Below are 20,373 nucleotides of genomic sequence, written 5' to 3'. Positions count from 1 at the left end.
CTGTGTTTGAGGTTTTAATTACTGTCAACATTGACCTGAATCAGAGTTTTACAGAATATTGTAATAACTGATTAACTACTTAATGTAGTAAAAATGTATTTCATTGTCACTGAACATTTTCAGCACTTAGGCTATTGAATGCAGTATACTAAGAAACCAGTGAAATCCTAATGCTTTTATTGCCTGAGTATCTGTGCCTTACTTAGGCCAAAGGAAAAAAAATAGGGGAAGTGAGATAAATGGATTTATAGATAGTATATCAGTAAGTTAGTATTTCTAATATTTTTTTTTACCAAGTTATAGTTTTGTGAGAGTGAAGGATCCGCCTTTAACCTTGTCTGTGTTAACTGTGGAACTGCTATAAATCAGCTGGGGTAAATTAATTTTTAACTTCTTATCAATATTTTTTCTTCATGGTCACTAAAGGCAGATCTGTGGTAATTTGGATTTTTATGCTACTTTTCTGAGCCCAGAGTCTCTCCACCTAACTGAGACACCTAGGTTAGTCTTCCTAGACAGTCAGGAAAAGAGAGATAGGCACCTCCCAGATGCAGTTCAAGTCTTCGGTGAACTGTTTCCATTTGCTTGCAGAAGGTGCCTAAATTAGCTGAACTATTGGCTGACATCAGCTGGGGCTTCACCTCTTAATTTCATTTGTCAGTGGTGGCTGGCTGGCTTGTTTCCCTTCTACATAGCTACCAACCTACCTTTTGTGGCACAGGCTCTTTCACGTTCTACCTGCTTTGTAGCCCTTCTGGAGGAGAGTAGACGCTCCAGGGTATGGAATTGTAATTAATTTGCAGTTGACTTAAGGAATTAGTTGTCTGATACAGAGTTTGGGTTTATTCAATTGATAACTAAACATTCAGTATTTTAAATTACTGCTAGAAAGATCTGTTACTTTGAAAGTCAGAAAGCAGCCCAGGAAGCTGCATTAAGCTGGGCGAAAGCAAAACAGTGCTACTGGGAGAAAGGCTGAGGATGAAACATGAGGAGGGGATGAGGAGTAGGTGTCAGGATGAAGGCAGAGTGAGAGAGAGTGTGCAGGAATTCAGAATCCTGGAACACGCAGAGACAACTGTATCTGCTACAGCTGGGATGGAGAAGGGTTCTGTTAGGAAGAAGAGAGCACGATGTTACCGGGGTTGGCTGCTGTTATGTGAAGCCAACCTGAGAAGAGAGTTTCTGGTCTTGCTGTTCCTGGCTGAGCTATCCTAGTCAAGGGATATGAACAGCTGAGGAATATTTGGCCCAACTGAATGTAATGGAAATGACATTGCCCAGTAGACATAAACTGTTTTAACCATGTGATTATGACTAAGGTATTTTAGTATTTTTAGGGTTTGAAATCCCAGAATGGTTTACACAGATATTTAAACCTGTATTAGTGTTTTCTTTATTTATTTATTTTCTCCTTGTAGTGTCACTACAGGACCCTTCAACTTTGAATATTATGGGCTTATTCATACTTACTTCATTGTGATACCTTTACCGTGGAGCACCAATTAACTTGAAATATAGTTACATGTTTTATACAAAACCTATGTAAGAAATTTAAAAGGTTAAGCTTATCATATAGGAGGGTTTAAAAAGCTATTATATCAATAGCTCACCTTGAGCAATATGTGATATTCTTCAGCATGTCCTAGAAGCTGTATCCATCTTTGAAGTATCAAAAAAACCAGAGCGTATTGGCTCATGTGGCTAAAATCCAAGCTTCTATACTTTGTGAAGCAGATGGAATGTATATTCCTGTATTTTTTGGGGGTAACTTCTGTTGATGGACTTTTTGATGGTTACTTTATATTCTTCAAGCCTAGCTAAAAGCTTGAATCTCAACCTAAGGCAAAAAAACTTGACCCTAACCTTAGCAATTCTGTATGAAAACATGCAATGTGGACTATGCAAATGCAAGTATAAATTGGGAAAGAGATATTTACTGAAGCTGCATCTGTTGCTCAAGTAACATCTGTTGAATAGTTGGGGACTCCTTACTTTAAGATACCTTTTATTTATTTTATTTTCAAGAGTTACACTTCCTGTGTTCTAGATTTAGGACCATTGGGCAAATGTAAAGAACAATGTAACTTTCTTCTGCTTAAATAAAATCAATACTTCAAGAAAAATTAGTTCTTTTGAAACATGTTGTTACCTTTCTTTTTAAATTACAGCATTATTTTTAATAAGTATCACCAAATCTTTCAGGATTGTTATATCTACTTTGCAAAGAAAAGTGATTCAAAAAGTGATTCAACCTTTACGAAAGTGAACATACTTTTGTTTCATTACATAAGTACCTAGTCATGTGAATCTTTCCATTTTATCTATACAAAGCAATATCATAAAGGTTAAAAATGCACAATCAGTTAAAATGCTATCAGAAGTATCATCTATAATAAAAAACTACTTTGAAAATATCCAGCTGTATAGCAATTCAGTAGCCATATTACAAAATTTAAAAAGCATTAAAATATTGGCAATGCATTTTCATAAAATTAATTATCTGCTTATTGACACATGTGGAAGTAGATTAATTGTTTTCAGTAAAAACTTTGCAAACTGACTATTGGCACTGTCTGTGGCTTTTTTCTTGCTACTTCCAATTCTCCCTAAGTACTTGAAGGTTATTTTTAACCACACCTGGAGATTTTTTCCTGACTTGGCATGTGACACTTCCATAGTCCTTCAGTAAAGATAAATGGGAGAATAAGGTCTTCATGGAGTGTTGCAGAATAAAATTAAAGAAATAGATATAATATAGCATTTCCTGAAATGCAAGAAGTTAAGTTTTCTCGTTAAAATTGAATGCCCATGATTTGCCTGTGTGACATATCTCTATGATGCCTCATGCATCTGTAAGTTACCCTCCTGGGAATGAGGTAGGTGTTGGAAGATTAGCTATACTCAGCATGAATTGCTGCTATGATTTCCAAGGCTAAGGGGAAGTTATGGTAATTACCAGCCTTGACTACTGAATCAGGAACCAGCCCTCAGAGAAACTGTTTCCCCAGTGAGCTTATGTGTTGACAGTTTTTTTCCCCCCTCCCTCGCAGCTTTGAAGAAACAGTGGGATACTTTGGGATAAAGCCAAAGCCTGGTGAGAAGGAGATCACACCAAACTACATTTTCACGGTGTGGTACGAATTCTGCAGTGACTTCAAGACCATTTGGAAACGAGAGAGCAAAAGCATTTCCAAGGAACGGTAAGGTTCTAATAAAGTCATTAATACCATTTTAGATGTCTGGGAAACTGTTCCTTCTCAAACCCAACAAATTATACTCCTATATTTCACAGGCGTCATTGTTTTCTTTCAGATCTAATGGACATCAAGGAAAGATTATTCCCTCAGGGTGCGTAGGAAAATTCACCAAAGGCATGCTGTCCCCACAAAAAGATAAACACATATAATCTGATAAATTACACTTTTGTAACCCCTTCCAATTACTAGCTAGTAAAATGAAAGGGGAGCTGTGCTAATTTGTAACAGATTGCTTCTCTGTGCATTTTCATGTTGAACTAGCCTAAATGAGGCGATATTGCTGTCGCAGACAGTACAGACAAATAAAAGTGAATGCTTTTCCAGTTAATATACTGCACTTGCATCAAAGGGAAGCCCCAGAGATTCAGGCCACACTTAGCACAGTGTTGAAGCCCCACACTGAATTTACAGCACTACTTCTGACTTTTGGTGTCCTGCTGAGGACATCAAACTACTTGCCGCTAGATCTCACCACAGTCTCCTGATTTTATTAGTTAGAGTTAAAAAAAAAAAACCAACACCAAACCTTCAATTATTTTCTTGATTTTCTTAAAGAAGCTTAAAATCTTCTACAAAGAAAAAACAATTCCACTACAAGTGCACCATGCTTACCATATCTCAGTTCATTTGAAAAGACCTAAAGAGTGGTAATGTGGTCATGCTTTGGAAAAAAATGGATTAATCACTTTCAGTATGAAATATAAATCCAGGTGCTTATTCCAAATTGACACAGATTTAGAGAAAAATGTCTTTAAAAGTATCAGCAAAAGTAGTAAACTCATTGACACTTACATTTTCCATTTTGCTCCAAATCAGTGGACCTTTTAGGTTCATGTAGAAGTAGATTTTTAAAGGACAAGATGTAGAAATTATAAATTCCCAATTATCAACCTTATCAACATTGTTTTACAGATATTACAGGTTTTAAACACTTGAAAGTTGTAGCTTTATGTATCATCTATGATATGATTACATAGACTTTAGAAGCTGATGACTGCAAATATTTACAAAGAACCTTTTATTTCCTTGTGTCTAGATCAATATGCAAATTTGTTTTACACATTAAAAACTGTGTAAAACAAACAGTCACTAGCAGATTGCTATTATCATGATACGCGTCATCTCAGGGATTTTCTGCTGAATCATGACTTATTTTTGTTCCAAAAGCAGTTAGGAGGAATAGAAATTAACTACCCAAGAGAAAAAGGAAAAAAAAAATCCAGACCATACAGCCATTCCTTTTTATGTAATTAGCACCTTGCTGATGGCATACAATGATCCCTTCAAAGAAATTGATTTAAAATGCCTTGTAAATATTTTAACACTACATAACTTCTTAACTTTCTTAATACAATATTAAAGAAATCTTTGTTTGTAACTAAACTGCTATGTTCTGTGCTTTCCTGCTGGGGTGAGATGAGAATTTCCCATGGTTTAGTAATTATATAACTAAAATCTACAAATAATAAAAAACCAGCACAAATACTTCATCAGCTCCTTTGATGGATACCTTTATTCCTATTCATAAATGTAAAGCAATACCAGTAGAATGCAGAGCACCAGTTACCATAATACTTCAAAGTGCTGACGCTTTTTGGATTATATAGACTGTTTTTCAGGGTTCACTTCAAATTATTTTACAAAGTTTCATTAATCTCAAAAGGACAACTCATTGTCCTTTACATTCAAAATGTGGGTGATTCATCAAGACAATGAGCTGCTGAAATGAGGAGCCTTGTGTAATACGTAAATTAGAATGACAGAAGAACTGTTTTCATCATCCTAAATTGTTTTGTAATGTGCTAGTGAAAAGAAGAACATCATGAAATCAGTAGATTAGCGTGATGGAAAAGCTATTTTCATCACCTGAAAATGTCCTGTAAAGTCATGACCATTTAAGGATTCTGTCTTACAAAGTATGAGACTAACAGTTGATGAGCTACTGTCCAAGAAAGTTAGAAAGCAAGCTAAGAGTCATTGTGCACATTGGTAACTAAAAACCTCAGTATGACAGGAATGGACAGCTGTCTTCCTTAACTGGCTAATTAATTGGATGCACTATTTGTTTTGCATTTTTAAAGTTTGTAATTTAATAAAAAAAAATCTGTTTATCATGAACCAATTCTTTTGTTTTGAAGGAAATTTTAAAGAGGAAGAATTGGGAGTTTAAGTCAATATTTTCAAACTTGGGTTCTGAAACTGAGGCATTGATATCCTTATGTGAACATGTTTACAGTTGGATTATCTTTCAGGAGGAGCTGCAGAAACTCAGCATAAAATGTGTCTGAATTACCTAGTCACATAGATACCTAAAAAATGGATTTCATTGTTTACATTTACATAGGAATGTTAATATTGGATTATAATTTGTCTCTTAAGAAATATGGCTCAGAAAATTCAAAATTTAATTATAATATGCAAAATTATCATTATGCAAAAGCATAATTAAAAATGTATTAGCTTAAAATTAATAGTAGTAAAAGTAGGTCGGAATATCTAAGATTCCAATATTAAAATTTTAGACTCAAAACTAACTACTTTACGTTGTATAACAGACAACTTTAAAATCTCTGAATTTCAGGAAAAAAGACTACCGCCTTGAACTAAATGACAGCCTCAGCTGCAAGAGCCTGTTTTGTCTAAAAACTGCTTGGCTCCCAAATGTGACACAACTGTAGAAATCTAATTAGATTTCTATGAGACTTTTTCTTAAAGTAAAGGAAACACTTTAACTGAGCTGCCCTGCATTTAACCTACCATGAAAATAAATTAGCTGCCTGCAAAATATAGTTGAATCATTGTCTCTTTCCTAGACAAAATTTGCACACCATTTAGGAATGCAAGACAGAGTTACAGACAGATAACAAACCTAGATTGATACAATATGATATGATACATGATACATGATATGATAGGATATGATAGGATATTATAAATAAATGACTATAGAGATAAAATGAAGAAAATTTTCAAAACTGTATTCCTGATAGGAATATGATGACAGGTTTTTTTCAGACATAGTATTCCTTTCAATACTAGAACACAACTACAATACAATAAAATTTGCTTTGATGATCACCTCTTCATCTCTGACAAACAGCTTAGTGTAAATGCACCATCATACTCATCAAATGTTGGAGAATTTTTTTTTTGGTCTTGTTTTGCATCAAAACCCAGTTTTGTTGTTGACAGCTTTATAATTTAGTATGTCTGTGCATGCAGGTACATCAACTGCTATTATGCTTTCTTCTGTTTATAAAATTTTGAGATGATAACTGAACTGAAGACTAAAACAAAGATATATTTTTTTTTGGCAACAAGGCACTTGCACCATGGTAGATTGCATGTAATTGCAGTCTCACTTTCTTTTCTTAGACTACTGATTTTATCTGCAGTGGGCTTGTCTAAGAATTCAGAAGCAAAACAAATATGTAGTTATAACAACTTAAATACATGATATATATATGTATAATGCCTATCTATAAGTCTATTAAAGCATTCAAGATCTGTTAAAGTATATTTTAAGAGGATAACCTAGCCAAGTCTGAATATAGGGAAAAAGTATAAATACAGAAAAAATACTAATGGTTTGCAGTGAGTAGTTTCATCGCAAACTGTGATTGCGTATTTTGCAAAAGAAACGTGACAAGGATTATCATTATGTGTTTATGGGTGTTACCCTTTAGATATGAAACAATTAGATACAAAAGGAATTATTGCTGTTAATTGACCCACTGCTTACACTGCAAAGATAAGATTGCTACAATAGTTAACTGTTCTGGATTAAGCCATCTCTTTCAGATAGAACATACATACAAATTTTATAGGTTAGAATTTGAAAAGAAAAAGAGAACCAAAGATTGTCTCAATAGCTGGAGAAGACATAATCATTATTTAATGAGCAGAATTATATACTTCATTTTAAAAATAGGGAAAAAGTCCTACTTTTTAATGGTACCTTTTATAAAAGGTCCTTTTTTAAAATGCTTTCTTTGTTCTTGGATTTCATCTCTAGCACAAAACATGTTGATGGTTTCAGCTTAATCTTGTGAAAAAAGACATAGTGGGGTTTTTTGCCACAAAGGCAATAACAGGTTTGAAAAGCAGAAGCTCTGACTGTAGCAGTGTAGATAGCTAATGGTAAAGATGAAAATGTCCTAACAAAAGAAAAAGCACCAAGCAGTGCCCAACTAATTTTTGTTTATTATAGTAAATTGGAGCGGGCTATAGCTTTCTACCCAACTCTTACATTTATTAAATACAAAATGAATCGTATTAATTGCCCTCTATTTCTGCACAGGAAAACGGTAAGTCTGGGGAGTCCTTGTTTGTAACACCACATGGTCATAGGAGATAACATGTAATTGCAAAATCTCTTAGCAGTGCTGGCCAATACAATATTTAATATTTTTAACCACAGATTAAGCTAATTATGAGACTATCGTGTGCCTAACAAATGACTGAAATTTGACAGAAACACTCACCACAGAGGGACTAGTGGATTATATTTTCATTTTCAATATCACTGTGGGCAAAGAGGAGAAATAATCTTTGGTTCAAGACATTTTATCTATTTTAGAAGGCTAGATTTATTTTATAGTTTGATTTAAAAGTGAATTTCTCTTTCATCTATTTTCTTCATGTCTGTGTTACCTAAGACAGTGAGAGTCAGTGAGAGTCTAGATTTGCAGGCATTTTGATCAATTTGTACTGTAGTAGAACACTCAGTCCTGATGATCAGTCAAACACTTCATAACAGGGCATCATCCAGGTATCATACAATCTGCATGTATGGTAACAGCCAAAAGATGAGTGTAACAGATGTTGTTTATTTCATTTGATATTAAACTAATGGTCTAATAAGGCAAATTGAGATCACAACATAAATGAGTTTTAAGGAAATATTTGAAATATGATCGTTAGGATCATTAGGTGACTTTATGGATTTATGCTGGGAGTTCCTTGTACCCATAATTGCAGCATTGGGAAGAGGCAACATATTTGTGAGAAAATTTGATCAATGAACCCTACAGCATTACCAGACTGGAGGCTAATGGTTCATAGTCATATAAAAGCTTTTGAAGTGAGTTTAAGTTATTGTGCTTGAGTGAAGAAAGAGAAGAGGAAAAGGTGGCATTCTACATGTCTGCATTCCACATGCATTTCGAGTAGATTTTAGGTGGCCAGTGTAGCCTTTGCCTATACCAGAAAGGTAGGGTTGAAGTAGCTGGTACATGAATTAATGAAGAGTTCTACCAGATTGTTTAGCAGTGCAGACAAAGAAAAAAACAGAGGATTTGTACATGTTTCGGAGGTTAAGGTGTAGCTATGGTGCAAATTGAGGAGGTAATTACAAATTACAGGCCTGTGCTGCAAAACAGAAATAGCTATTTCCCATAGAGCATACAATAGATCTGGCAAAGTGCTGTGTCAACGCTTTTGCTCTTGGAAAGAAAAATAGTGTTTCCTTTTAGGTATTATTAGGAAAGCACTACACAAAAAAACAAAACCCATCACTGAATCATTATATGAACCTACAGTTATCCATATGTAGTCCTTCTCCCTTCCTCTGCGAAAGGATATGGTAGAGCTAGGAGAGGTAAGCATAAGAACAGCTTCTGCATAAGGAACCATTTAAATAAAGGGGAATTCTTCAGCTTGGAAAGGACCCTACTGAAAAGGATATGATAGGGATCTGTACAGTCATGATGGGTGAATGGGAAATATAGTCATTACATACCTCATCTAATACAACAGTTGAAGAGCATCAAATGGAACTGGCAAGTGGCTAGTATAAGCCAAATGCAGTGATGCCTCTTTACAGTAGGTATACTTAATCTGTTGAACACTTTGCCACAAGATGTCGCAGATGCCAAAAGCTTACATTGCTTCCAAATGGTAACAGTGGAAATTCATATTAGAAAAATCCAGGGACTGTTATATATGAAGAGAGTTTCCAGCTGTGAAAGTATTCTGGGGATTATCACTGTATGCTTTGGCTGTCCTTGTATGCTCCTAGGTATCTGCTAGTGGCCAGCTCAGATGGGCTGAAGCATATTTTTGATCTGAATTGGTGTAGCCTTTTTCTTTCTATTTTTTTTTCTTATGCACCAGCTTTCCTAAAGGCATAAAAATAGATTTTTTTTCTTGTGACTACAGAGCTAAAATTTCTCACACACTTTATACAGATAACCAAAACACTGTCAGTAGATCCAGAAAGAATAGAAACATATCAAGCGTATTAGCAATCTGAGGTTTGGAGACAAATTCCACTGACAACATACATTTTACTGTATTTGTACTGATTCAGTTAGTGAACCTTTATTCTAAATGCAATGTAAAGATTTGATTAAGAATGACCAAGTTCTTGCCAGAAGATTTAAGCCTGAAGGCTTGATCAGGCAATTGCATTGTACAGTATGGTAACAGAAGTGGACAATGTTCAAACTTCATAGTCTGTTATAAGGCTCCTAATTGTGAAGCTAACCAAGAACTCTATAAAATCGTCTGCCAGGCCAGGTAATACACAGGCATCTGTCTTCTAAAATTTTGAGACTGAAATGTAGCCTGTTATATTGCATGGGCTAACTGTTTTCAGGAAACAGTGCTGTTACTTAAGGATTAGTTTATGGGCTGCGTGTAGAAATTACCATATGACTGAGAGCAGTAAGGCATGTAACACACTGAAGGAATTTGAGCTACGGGAATATTTCTTAGTCTCTCAAGGGGAGTCACTGTTCAGCTGTGTTAAGGATCTGGGCTGGGTATGCAGCTTGACTCTAGGTTGAACAGTTGATGTTGACTGTAGCTACCTCTGGCTTGTTCATCTCCACCCATATCTGAAGATTTGGTTTGCGCAACAGTTCCTATGCCAACACAGTCTTATGGCAGAATTTTGAACTTCAAGTCATGGAAAGCTCAGGTGGCACAGAATTGTGATTCCAAGCTATTTCATAACCCACAGCTATCCACATAACCCACCAGCTGCATGGAAGGAGCTGTAGAAGCGAAGCAAATGGATTATTCCAGAATATCAAGAGGTTGAGAGAGAACCAGATAATTTGGTGTCTGTCTTTGCACAATAGCAGAGCCTGAACATGCTGGCAACTGGCTTGTTGAGTAGCAACTGGCTTGTTTAGAAGGGATTCTAGTTTTCCTAACTGGGGGCTTTAGAGCATGGAGCGTGCCAGCTCACACCTTCTTCTCTCTGACTTGAATGGGAAGCAGGGGTGAAAGTGATAATGAGTCTATCTGGTTAGTGTCTGGCTTGATAATCTCTTTTCCTGTAAGGAGGAAAAGTATTTTCATGAGCTTAGGAAGGAAATTTTTAATAAATATGGGCTTATGTTTAGATTTCAATTCTGTGTCCCCAGTTACAAAATAAAAATAATAATTTTGAATAAAAATAGCGTCTTTATTTTTCACTAATATCTTCTAATTTAAGAGGCCTGACTTGCATTCAGTTTACAGGGGAGGACAACACCTGCCACACAGAGGCAGGAAAAAGCCAATGATATTCCCATTGCTTATAGTAAAGATCCATATGCAGTGTTGGAGTCATGGTTCTCCTACTTAAAAATACATTGTTTTGATAATTTCATTCAATTTTTTTCCATTTTGTGTGGTAATGCGCAATATTGCTCAGTATTACAGTTGATACCACATCTTCTTTATTCGTTAAGGTATATTGACCTCTTTTGCTCACTGTTGAAGAAGAGTAACTTTTCTTCTGAACACATCCATGTTGCACCTGGTCAGATTTCAAGGCTTAACTGACCTGCATACCTTAATTTTTTGGCCTCATGTTATTGCTTGCTAAATTAGCACCTGCACACCCTTTGTCTCTGTGTTGTGATTCAGCTATTCTACCATCCTTTCTGGTCTCTCTGTTCTCTGCAGTGCTCTCTGTTCAAAAGTGTCCTTGTCACTATTTTTGTAGTGTGTTTTACTACACAATTCAATCCCTTCTTGCTTTTCTGTTTTAGATATTTAGATTCCATTGACTTTTCTGTTCCCCTTTCTTCCTCCTTGATTTCACATCTATTAGATTCAGTCCCAATTTCTCTTCCATGAAATCTCTAAAACATGGCTAGACTAGTGTCCATCCATGCTATTTTATACTGATATAGGAAGAAAAAAAAATCTTTTCATTGAGTCCATTCCTTTGCACATCTCCAGACTCCCCCTCATGGTCATGCCTCTGTAAATGTCCAGCTCATGTGAGCTGCTCCCCTATACATTAATTCACACAACAAAAACTCAGAAGAAAGGAGTATAGAGCGGTTGGTGGTTCTGCTTAGTTTGTGCTATTCAGCCTATATCTGCAAGCTGTAAATTGTGGAGCTCTATCTCAGGGCTTGATTCTGCTACTGTTTCTTCAGGAAAAGGCTCTTGAGGAGATTCTTGTCAGAATACATGTTAATTGAACTTCCCTAAGTTGAAGAACTTACCAGTCCCTATTATCTTTCCAGCTGGGAACTGGAGTTGTTCAGCCTGGAGAAGAGGAGGCTGAGGGGAGACCTTATCACTCTCTACAACTACCTGAAAGGAGGTTGTAGTGCGGTGGGTGCTGGTCTCTTCTCCCAAGTAACAAGTGACAGGACAAGAGGAAAGGGCCTCAAGTTGTGCCAGGGAAGGTTTAGATTGGCCATTAGGAAAAATTTCTTCACTGAAAGGGTTGTCAGACATTGGAACAGGCTGCCCAGGGAAGTGGTGGAGTCACCATCCCTGGAGGTATTTAAAAGACATGTAGACTTCTGTTTGGTGTCTTGTGTAACACTTAAGTAATGAACAAACTTAAGTAACAAGATGAAGTGAGTAAACATTTTAAGCCCATACTTTGTAAATCTTACCCCCTAAGCAGTGTCACCAGGACACTACTTAGTCTAGTAAATCTACAGTAAATGTTTTAGTATTTCAAAGTCCTCTTTAGTTGTTTTGTTGGCCGTTACACTGAACACAGGACTTGAGTAGATTTCCCATATTCCCTGACATTCTTTTCTATTCCACCTGATATCTATAAAGTATAAATGTTAAAACTGGCCACCTTCATTATCATCTAATATAACTGCAGTTAGTCACAAGAAAGAAGGGAAATTTAAGAGAATATTTATTTACCTTACATTTTGACATTCTATACCTAACTTTTGTTTTACTTCGAACAGGCTTTGAACAAGTAATTGCTGAACAATTACAAGTAGTCAAGGAAGTTTATACTTTTATAAGAAGAAGTTAAACAATTTACATCTATATAAATTCTCATAAAATACAATTAATGCCTTACACAACTTTATAATATGTTTAATAGTCTATTTTATGTTAACTAAAAATATAGTATGTTGTGCAGTATATCTGCAGATTGGTTAATAACATAATATATGGGTCTAAGAAAAGATCAGAAAATAATTAGTAGTTTAGTTCTATCCTTTTGAATATACTTCATTTGTAATTTTGTTCTTTCTGTACCTTATTAATCTCTAGTTTTATTTCTAATTTTAATATACTCCTAATTTTTAGTATTTTAATGAAAAGCTTTTCAAAAAAAGTTATGCTATTATATGATTTCTACAAATGGGAAGTTATTTCTATTTGTGCTAAGGAAAGATGGTAGAAAAAAATAGAGTCGTCAGAGAAAAGACATACCTACGTTGAATTAACTGAGTTTGTCTAGTCGCTAGCTAGTCATTCTTTAAGTGTGTGATTTGTTTGGTTTTACTTACCTGTTTCACTAAAAGACTCAGTCAAATGTTGTGCATACATTCAACTTTAGATCATAGAATCATAGGATAGCTTGGGTTGGAAGGGACCCTTAAAGGTCATCTAGTCCAACCCCTGCAATGAGCAGGGACATCTTCAACTAGATCAGGTTGCTCAGAGCCCCATCAAACCTGACCTTGAATGTTTCCAGGGATGGGGCATCTATCACCTCTCTGGGCAACCTGCTCCAGTGTTTCACCACCCTCATCGTAAAAAATTTCTTCCTTATATGCAATCTAAATCTACCTCCTTTCAGTTTAAAACCATCACCCCTTGTCCTATCGCTACAGGCCCTGCTAAAAAGTCTGTCCCCATCTTTCTTATAAGCCCCCTGTAAGTACTGAAAGGCTGCAAGAAGGTCCCCCGCCGAGCCTTCTCTTCTCCAGGCTGAACAACCCCAACTCTCTCAGCCTTTCCTCACAGGAGGGGTGCTCCAGCCCTCTGATCATCTTTGTGGCCTCCTCTGGACCTGCTTCAACAGGTCCATGTCTTGCCTGTGCTGAGGGCTCCAGAGCTGGATGCGGGTAAAGAATATCGTATGTGTTTCTAAGTTTTGATGGAAGGCTGTCATAGCTTTTAATGGACAATTAAAATTATGTGTTCGTATGTGGGGTTTTTTTATGAAAGTAAAATAATGGAAAAAGTATATGAAGATTAGACTTCTGCTGTTAGCCAATTTTATGATTTTGAATTTGATAGTTTTCATACTATTTCATTTTCTCATTTCAAGGATAGTGCTTCCAAACACAATAGCCAGTTCTAGTATCCTGTTCATGTTTAACAAAGAATTATTTTTATTTCTAAGTCACCTTTACAGCATGGGTGCTTCACTGATGTAATTACTGAGGCTAACTACTTTCTTAAAATTGACCCATCTGATTTTAAAAAGTCCCAAAGAATTACATTCCTTTTAAATTATACACTTATGTTTCTGATAATGCATGCTAATCTTATCAGTCACATGTTAGCAAAGTGATGGCTTTTTTCCCTATGAGACCAGAGTGGAGTATATAATCAGTCTGTCATTTTTATAAGCCAAATATCACATGATTCAAATCCTGTTAGTGAGCTGGTTTATTTTTATTCTGTATTCCAAACTATGCATTCTATTTTTAAAAATCCAGGTTTCCTGGAAATTGTGCAAGTATGGAATAAAATACGCAGAGCTAGGCCTAAATCAGTGACAGGCATCTTTTTCTTTTTAAGTCTAAAAGTTTATAATCCCTAGAATTCTCCCTTCAGATTAAAATATGGACTCTAAACATTTAAAAACTATTCAGAAAACACTTCTAAGCCCAAAGAGAATGTGATCGAAAAGAAAATGTGCTCAAAATAGGGAATAGTTTAGAAGTCAATCCCTTGGTGTGGTTCTGCTGGACCTGAATACTGTCACTTGAAATACATTATCATCTTTGCATAATCTTTGTAGCTGTGAGGAATAGCATGCTGTCCAGTGGGTGCTATCATCCATCATTAAGAAGTAAACTGTGCTGTTTAACAATATTGTAAAAAGATGGAATGGTGTGTTGCTGCAAAACAGGGAACACTAATTAAGTTTTAAAAATACTTCAGAGCTATTTAAACATGTACAGAATAATAATTTCATATTTGTGTATTTGAAGGTGTACCTACAGCTTGAATCAATGTTGTAGCTAAACAGTGTTGAAAATAAGTTTATGTGAAAGTAGTGTAACTCTTCCCTCCTGCTCTTAAGCACTGGAAAGTGAGACAACACCAATAACTACCCAGTAGATGCATCTAAAAATACATATCCCAGAGAAGGAATTTTAGTTTCCAACACTGAGCATTGACAAACACAATAATGAATTTATGAATGTGTTCTATATTTTTAAAAGAATCTAGTTTGCTGCTAGTCTTGCAGCAAGGAGGTACACATCAGTAATTGCAGATATAATCCACTTTCCTATTTGATTTTCTTCCAAAATTCTTCAAAAATTGAGTGTGTCGGAAGTGGTTTGAACTGGACATGGTATTTTAAATGCTTTTTGACTGGCCATAGCAATTATTTCTGCCAGTGGAGAAAATTAAATGGGAGAAGAAAGTAGAATTTTTCAGTTCAAGAGTGCCAAGAAATGTGTTGTTTCTCGTAAAAGACTGATTTGGTGTGCATTAGTGAAAATTGGTTTGCTGAGTTCTCCTTGCTTGTAAAAAGTCACTCGCAACTTCTTTACCTCTGCATTTTGCATACAGAATTGTAAAGTAGGTGTTTATAGCATCAGCATTTTAAAGGCACTGGTAGCTGGGCAGATCCTGTCTTAGGAGTGCCAAGAATTTTCTTTTTATCACTGTTTAGCACATCATTTCTGTGGCCCTTTCTGCTGTCTGTAAGAGGAGTCAAGTCCCTTTTTTGTTAAATTCCCTGTTTCTCCTTTTCCTCCTGATTAAACTTCTGATTGGGTTGTTCTTGTTAAATGCCCACAGAAACAAGGGTTCTGTATGCAAGACCCTAAGAGCAAAATGCAAGAAAGTGAGGAATCAGGTCTGTGTTCTTCTTTCCCCTTATCTCAATAGTGCTCTCAGTAGACTGGTCTGTAGCTGCACACAAGAGGGATTTAACTACCCCTAGACAAGAACCCCTTCTAAATTGCCTCTCCTCCTATTACCACATCAGTGAGGCTGGTCAGTCAATTCCATGTAAAGCAATGGGGCAAACATTAAGGAAAAACCGGCAGATGCTTTCATTTCAAGGTTTTCAGAGGAAATATAATGTGTAGCCTGGCAGATGGCCTACTAAAATATTATATTCTATATATACAACAGATTGAGCCAGCTAGCTTTTGGCTTTTTTCAGAGGAGTATCTTCTTTTCTTGACACTGCAGCTTTTTTTGGTAGGAAAGATACTCCATAAAACCCAGATCCTGCAAGAACAAAGAAATTGTTTGCCTGGTAACATTTTCAGTGAGCAATACAGGCAGATTGTCCTTTTGCTTTTGATATTCTCAATTTAAAAATGTATTTTGATCTACTTTCGGTACTTCATTAAGTGCCTTTGAATAGTAATAGCAGTTTGTTGGGCTCGTGCCTAAAAAAAGGTAGTGGTGGTAGTTCTTACAGATAGAATGTATACCAAGCAGAGCCAGAACACCTTTAATTTCTTTGAAACTAACGATGTCTATTCTATGTATTTTCTTTCAGAATTAAAGTGGCTCAGCAATCAGTAAGCAAGTTAACTGCAGAGAAGAAAGTTGAAACGAAGAAAATCAATCCTACAGCTAGCCTGGTATGATGTTTCTCAGTATGACATTCAGAAGGGTTTTTCTGACACTATATTCTTGTCATTCAGAATGGTGGCAGGTTTCTGCTGTTGTTGAAGGGTGACATAGTATGCTTAGTTTGAACATAGCAGAGTGATTTTCTTCCCAAGGAGAAATCTTTAATCTTACACCCTATGGTAGTCCAACAGTTAACGTTTAAAACTTAGTTTAGTTGTACCTAAGCATGGCTCTGCTCTTTTAGATAACAAAATATGATAAGAGCTGCTTTTCTGGTTTCTTCCCCCCTTCCACTGAAGTCTCTTGTGTTTTCTTCCATGCTCCATAGTGCACTGAGGCTCAATGCATATATTTGTCCAATGGCTGAGTGTCTGGTTTTTTTAAAACCTTACAAACCCCTGTTTGCTCTGTTGAATAACGGTAGAAGGGATTAAATCCCCATTTTGTTCCTTGCTGTTTCCCAGTTTTTTTAATACGACACAAAAAGAAGACTAATAACTTATACTGTAGATAAAACCTTTTTTGTCTGTGAGCAAGACACATAGGTGAGATCAGCATTTCTCAAACTGTAGGAACCAAGAGACTAAGGGAAGGAAAAGTACATGAAGGAATCAGTATATTACTTTCATTCCCAGCAGAGCATATCAGTTGCAGGACAGGCAGCAGAGATGTGAATGACTACATTTGCTTGGGAAAAGATCATTAAACAACAGAATCTAGCTAATGCTAAATTAGAGCCTTTATGTCAGCAGAAACCATTCCAGACAAGAAAAGGTATTAGATTCACATGAATTTGAAATGTATCTGGTTTTCTCTAGCTGCACTGGTCTTCACAGAGCTGAGCATTTTTAAAGGTACACGGTATTTGAAAAGTGTGTACCTAAAGCAAGCTCAGTTTTTCTACAGTAAGTAATGAATTGGTTCTGAGCCTTGCTTGAGTGCTCCAGGCGTTAATTTTTTTTTTAATTAAAGAAAACTCTAATCTATTGTGACTAGTTTAGTACTTCTCAGTCTTCTAGACCAAATGCTCATGGCAACTTGAGTGGAGATGGAAAAATTGTAGACAAGAATGATAATAAAACTCTTTCTTTTTCATTAACAGAAAGAAAGACTACGTCAGAAGGAAGCCAATGTGACTGCCAACTGAAAGAAGAATGATGCAAATGATAGTGTGACTTCGTACCTTGCATGATGCTTTACTACACCCATGGCCCAGGGAGTACCTTATGTTAGATACTGAATTCTGCTTTGCTGATCTGTTCCAAGACAATCCACTAAAGACTTTTCAGTTCCTTCAGAGGGGCTTGTACATTCAGTGGAGGGAATTCTAAGAAGGTTTTTACATGGGAAGTCAAAATTATTTTCTGTAACTCTTCCTTTAAGCAATGTAATTGCTTAAAATGCATCTGGTTGTTAATGGTTATTTAAAGTACTCTGTGGATAATGCACTAATATGGAAGAGCTAAAATGAGCATTTTGGCTGCTGAGTTAAGTAATGACTAACAACCTGTAGGTTATTTACAGGGCTTTGTGTAGATGAGAGCAAATATGCCATTCAGCTCACAAAAGACCATTACATCATACTTTTTGTTACTTCAGCAGTAACTGAGGTAAAATTGACTGATTCTAAATAATTTTACAGTGTCTAAGTATTGGATGCATCTTTCTAAAACTGATTAAATGTAACTATAGATTTATGCTGTATTTTACTATAAATATTTTTATAGAAGCTTCAGCTTATGCCACATGTTGAAATGGAAACAATATTTTGCACATGAAAAGGAATAGCTTCAAATTCTTTAGTTTTATGATTGATGGCATAACTGATTCCTTATTTTTATGGTTTTAACCTAACATTTCCTAAATTTTGAGCTTCAAAAGAAAAATGATTAAAATGTATATTTTTATTTCAGTATATATTGAAAATATGAATTCCATAAAATGATGGTTTTATTAGTCATTATTCATTGAACTAAAATACAATAATATGTCTCCATGAAGTTACACATTTGCCATTAAATCTCTGGCTTTTAATTCCATTGAAAGCTTTCTTTTAAACAGTGAATATCTCACTCTAAAATATATTAAGCAGCCTGCTCTTGTCCCCTATATTTGTATGAAGAATGTGTCCAGCATACATATATGCTTATATACATATATATAAAATTTAATAAGTAAAACTTGAGGAAGAAATAAAAGAGTCTCGCTGTCCTCCTGTAACATTTTAACCATTGCCCGTAAAGTAGTAGAGCCTGAAAGAAACCCTATAGAATATCCACTGTTACTTGAAGATTTTTACTGCATTTTAAGGATTTGGATTCTTAGAAGGAGAGATCTTGAAGCAGAAGTTAATTTATGGTAAAACAGAAAAGTGATTTTTAAATACAAGTAGGTAATGGCCTGTAAATAGGAACAACAGACGGAGAAAACATGCTTCTGCTTGCTGTCCATAAGAGAGAAATCCCTTTCTTTATGATAATGGTGTCTGAAGTTCGTTACGAAGAGAAATTAGGTGAAGCAAAAAAGTACAAAAAGGTAATAGGGGAAGGTATTAATCCTTTGCTTAGAAGCTGGAAAGAATATACATGAGACAGACATGGGTTATCCATACAGCAAATTAGAGGAATTGTGATGAAACCTAAGGCAAAGTCATCCCTAGAAGTGTACGCTTATTAAGTAAAACAGCAATTGTGGAGACCCCCATTCATGAATTAACTTGAAGATTTCATATTTTGCAGGTTTCTTCAATGACTATCTCTCATTCCTGCATAAATAAAAACAAGGGAATCAAGATTCCCTTGTATGCTTTGGAGTTTCTAGCTGCTGCAGATATACTCAAGATGTGTAAGCATAATTCTTATGAAAACAGTCAACAATATACCAGCAAAAATAATCTGATTTGTAGTTTGCCTATTCCCATTGCAGAGAAATAAATTCCAAGGATTGAAGTTTTCTGTCTTCCACCAAATAGGTAAAGCACACTTGTTTCCAATATTATTAGGGATAAACAACCGGAGCAATAATGCTTATAAAAGCCAAAGAACAACAGCAAGCAAGGCAATTCAGATGAGTGTCTAAGCAAATAAGTGTTGAGTTTTGATATGGTTTTCTATCTATCATGAAGGTAGTGTATATTGCCATTTGACTTGATAGGGAATTTTTCAATTAAATGTTCTAATTGAAGTATTAATCAAGAAGAGTAACACTGTTTGTGAAAAAGGATTGGTCTTGAAAATTCTCATTAGAAATATATTATGGAAAAAAGTTTTTAAATTATTGAAATATCCTGTTTCAGAATTTCTAAATGTGAAGTTTCATTTTTCAGTTCAAATTGACTTTTCATTTTGAAATGTTGAAAAATGTATATAAAAAGGGATTAAAATTAAAATTATTGATATAAAGCATTCCTTGATAAGATTTATAATTCTGTTTTCAGATTATCAATTTGCCAAAGTTTTGAGAATTTAGGCTATTTTTTCAGAAGATTAGAAAACTTACATAGCATTGTTTCCTCCTTATCTTCAATTGTTCTGATTTTTCTCTAAAGACAGAGATTCTGATTCCAACTTAACCCATGACTTAAATCCTCTACTACTAGTTAAACTATTTTTAAGTGAAAAAAAGAATTGACCCAGACTATTTGATACATTCTCTTAATCAAGACTAAGACTCCTGGATGGAATTCATCAGCTAAATATCACACTTACACCCCTAGTGATACCCCAAAGTGTCTTCAGACAGTGATTGAAGTGGCAATGGTACACCTGCTGACCTTAACTAAAATATTGTATTGCAGAAGAGATATTAACAGATATTATATATCTATGTAAGCTGTTCAATCATGAATTATTTAGACACTACAGACATAACAAGTGCATCAACCAGCATTCACCTTGGGGTCACCAAGTGTCACCAAAAGTTATGTTTTAAGCTTGCATATAGTTTGGTGCCTGACTTTACCCTGAGCTTTCCAGTTTGGGGGGAATAAAAGGAGAGGAGAAAAGAAAGAAAATAAAAAGATGGACTGGAACAGAAGTCTCTGGTACATGTCTACATTGCTGTCAAGGAAGTAAAAGTAAAGAGTAGACTAAATTAAGCCAAGTAGCAATAGCTAGACAGTTAC

The 20,373-nt window shown here is 35.4% G+C and overlaps 1 protein-coding gene across 1 annotated transcript in view; it reads left to right on the top strand.

Moving 5' to 3' along the window:
• The window catches only part of FMN1 (formin 1), a 146,304-nt gene extending 126,684 nt beyond the window's left edge, over positions 1-19,620 (top strand). Inside the window, exons 15-17 of the mRNA XM_075030390.1 lie at positions 3,054-3,203; positions 16,174-16,258; positions 17,353-19,620. Of these exons, the coding sequence (XP_074886491.1) occupies positions 3,054-3,203; positions 16,174-16,258; positions 17,353-17,397 (280 nt within the window). The 3' untranslated portion in view covers positions 17,398-19,620. The remainder of the gene's footprint in view (positions 1-3,053; positions 3,204-16,173; positions 16,259-17,352) is intronic.
• Positions 19,621-20,373: the final 753 nt, after the last annotated feature.

This window comes from Buteo buteo, chromosome 6, assembly GCF_964188355.1.
Source record: "Buteo buteo chromosome 6, bButBut1.hap1.1, whole genome shotgun sequence".
Taxonomy (NCBI): Eukaryota; Metazoa; Chordata; class Aves; order Accipitriformes; family Accipitridae; genus Buteo; species Buteo buteo.
Note: the sequence above shows the minus strand (reverse complement) of the source record. Positions and strands in the feature narration are given on the sequence as shown.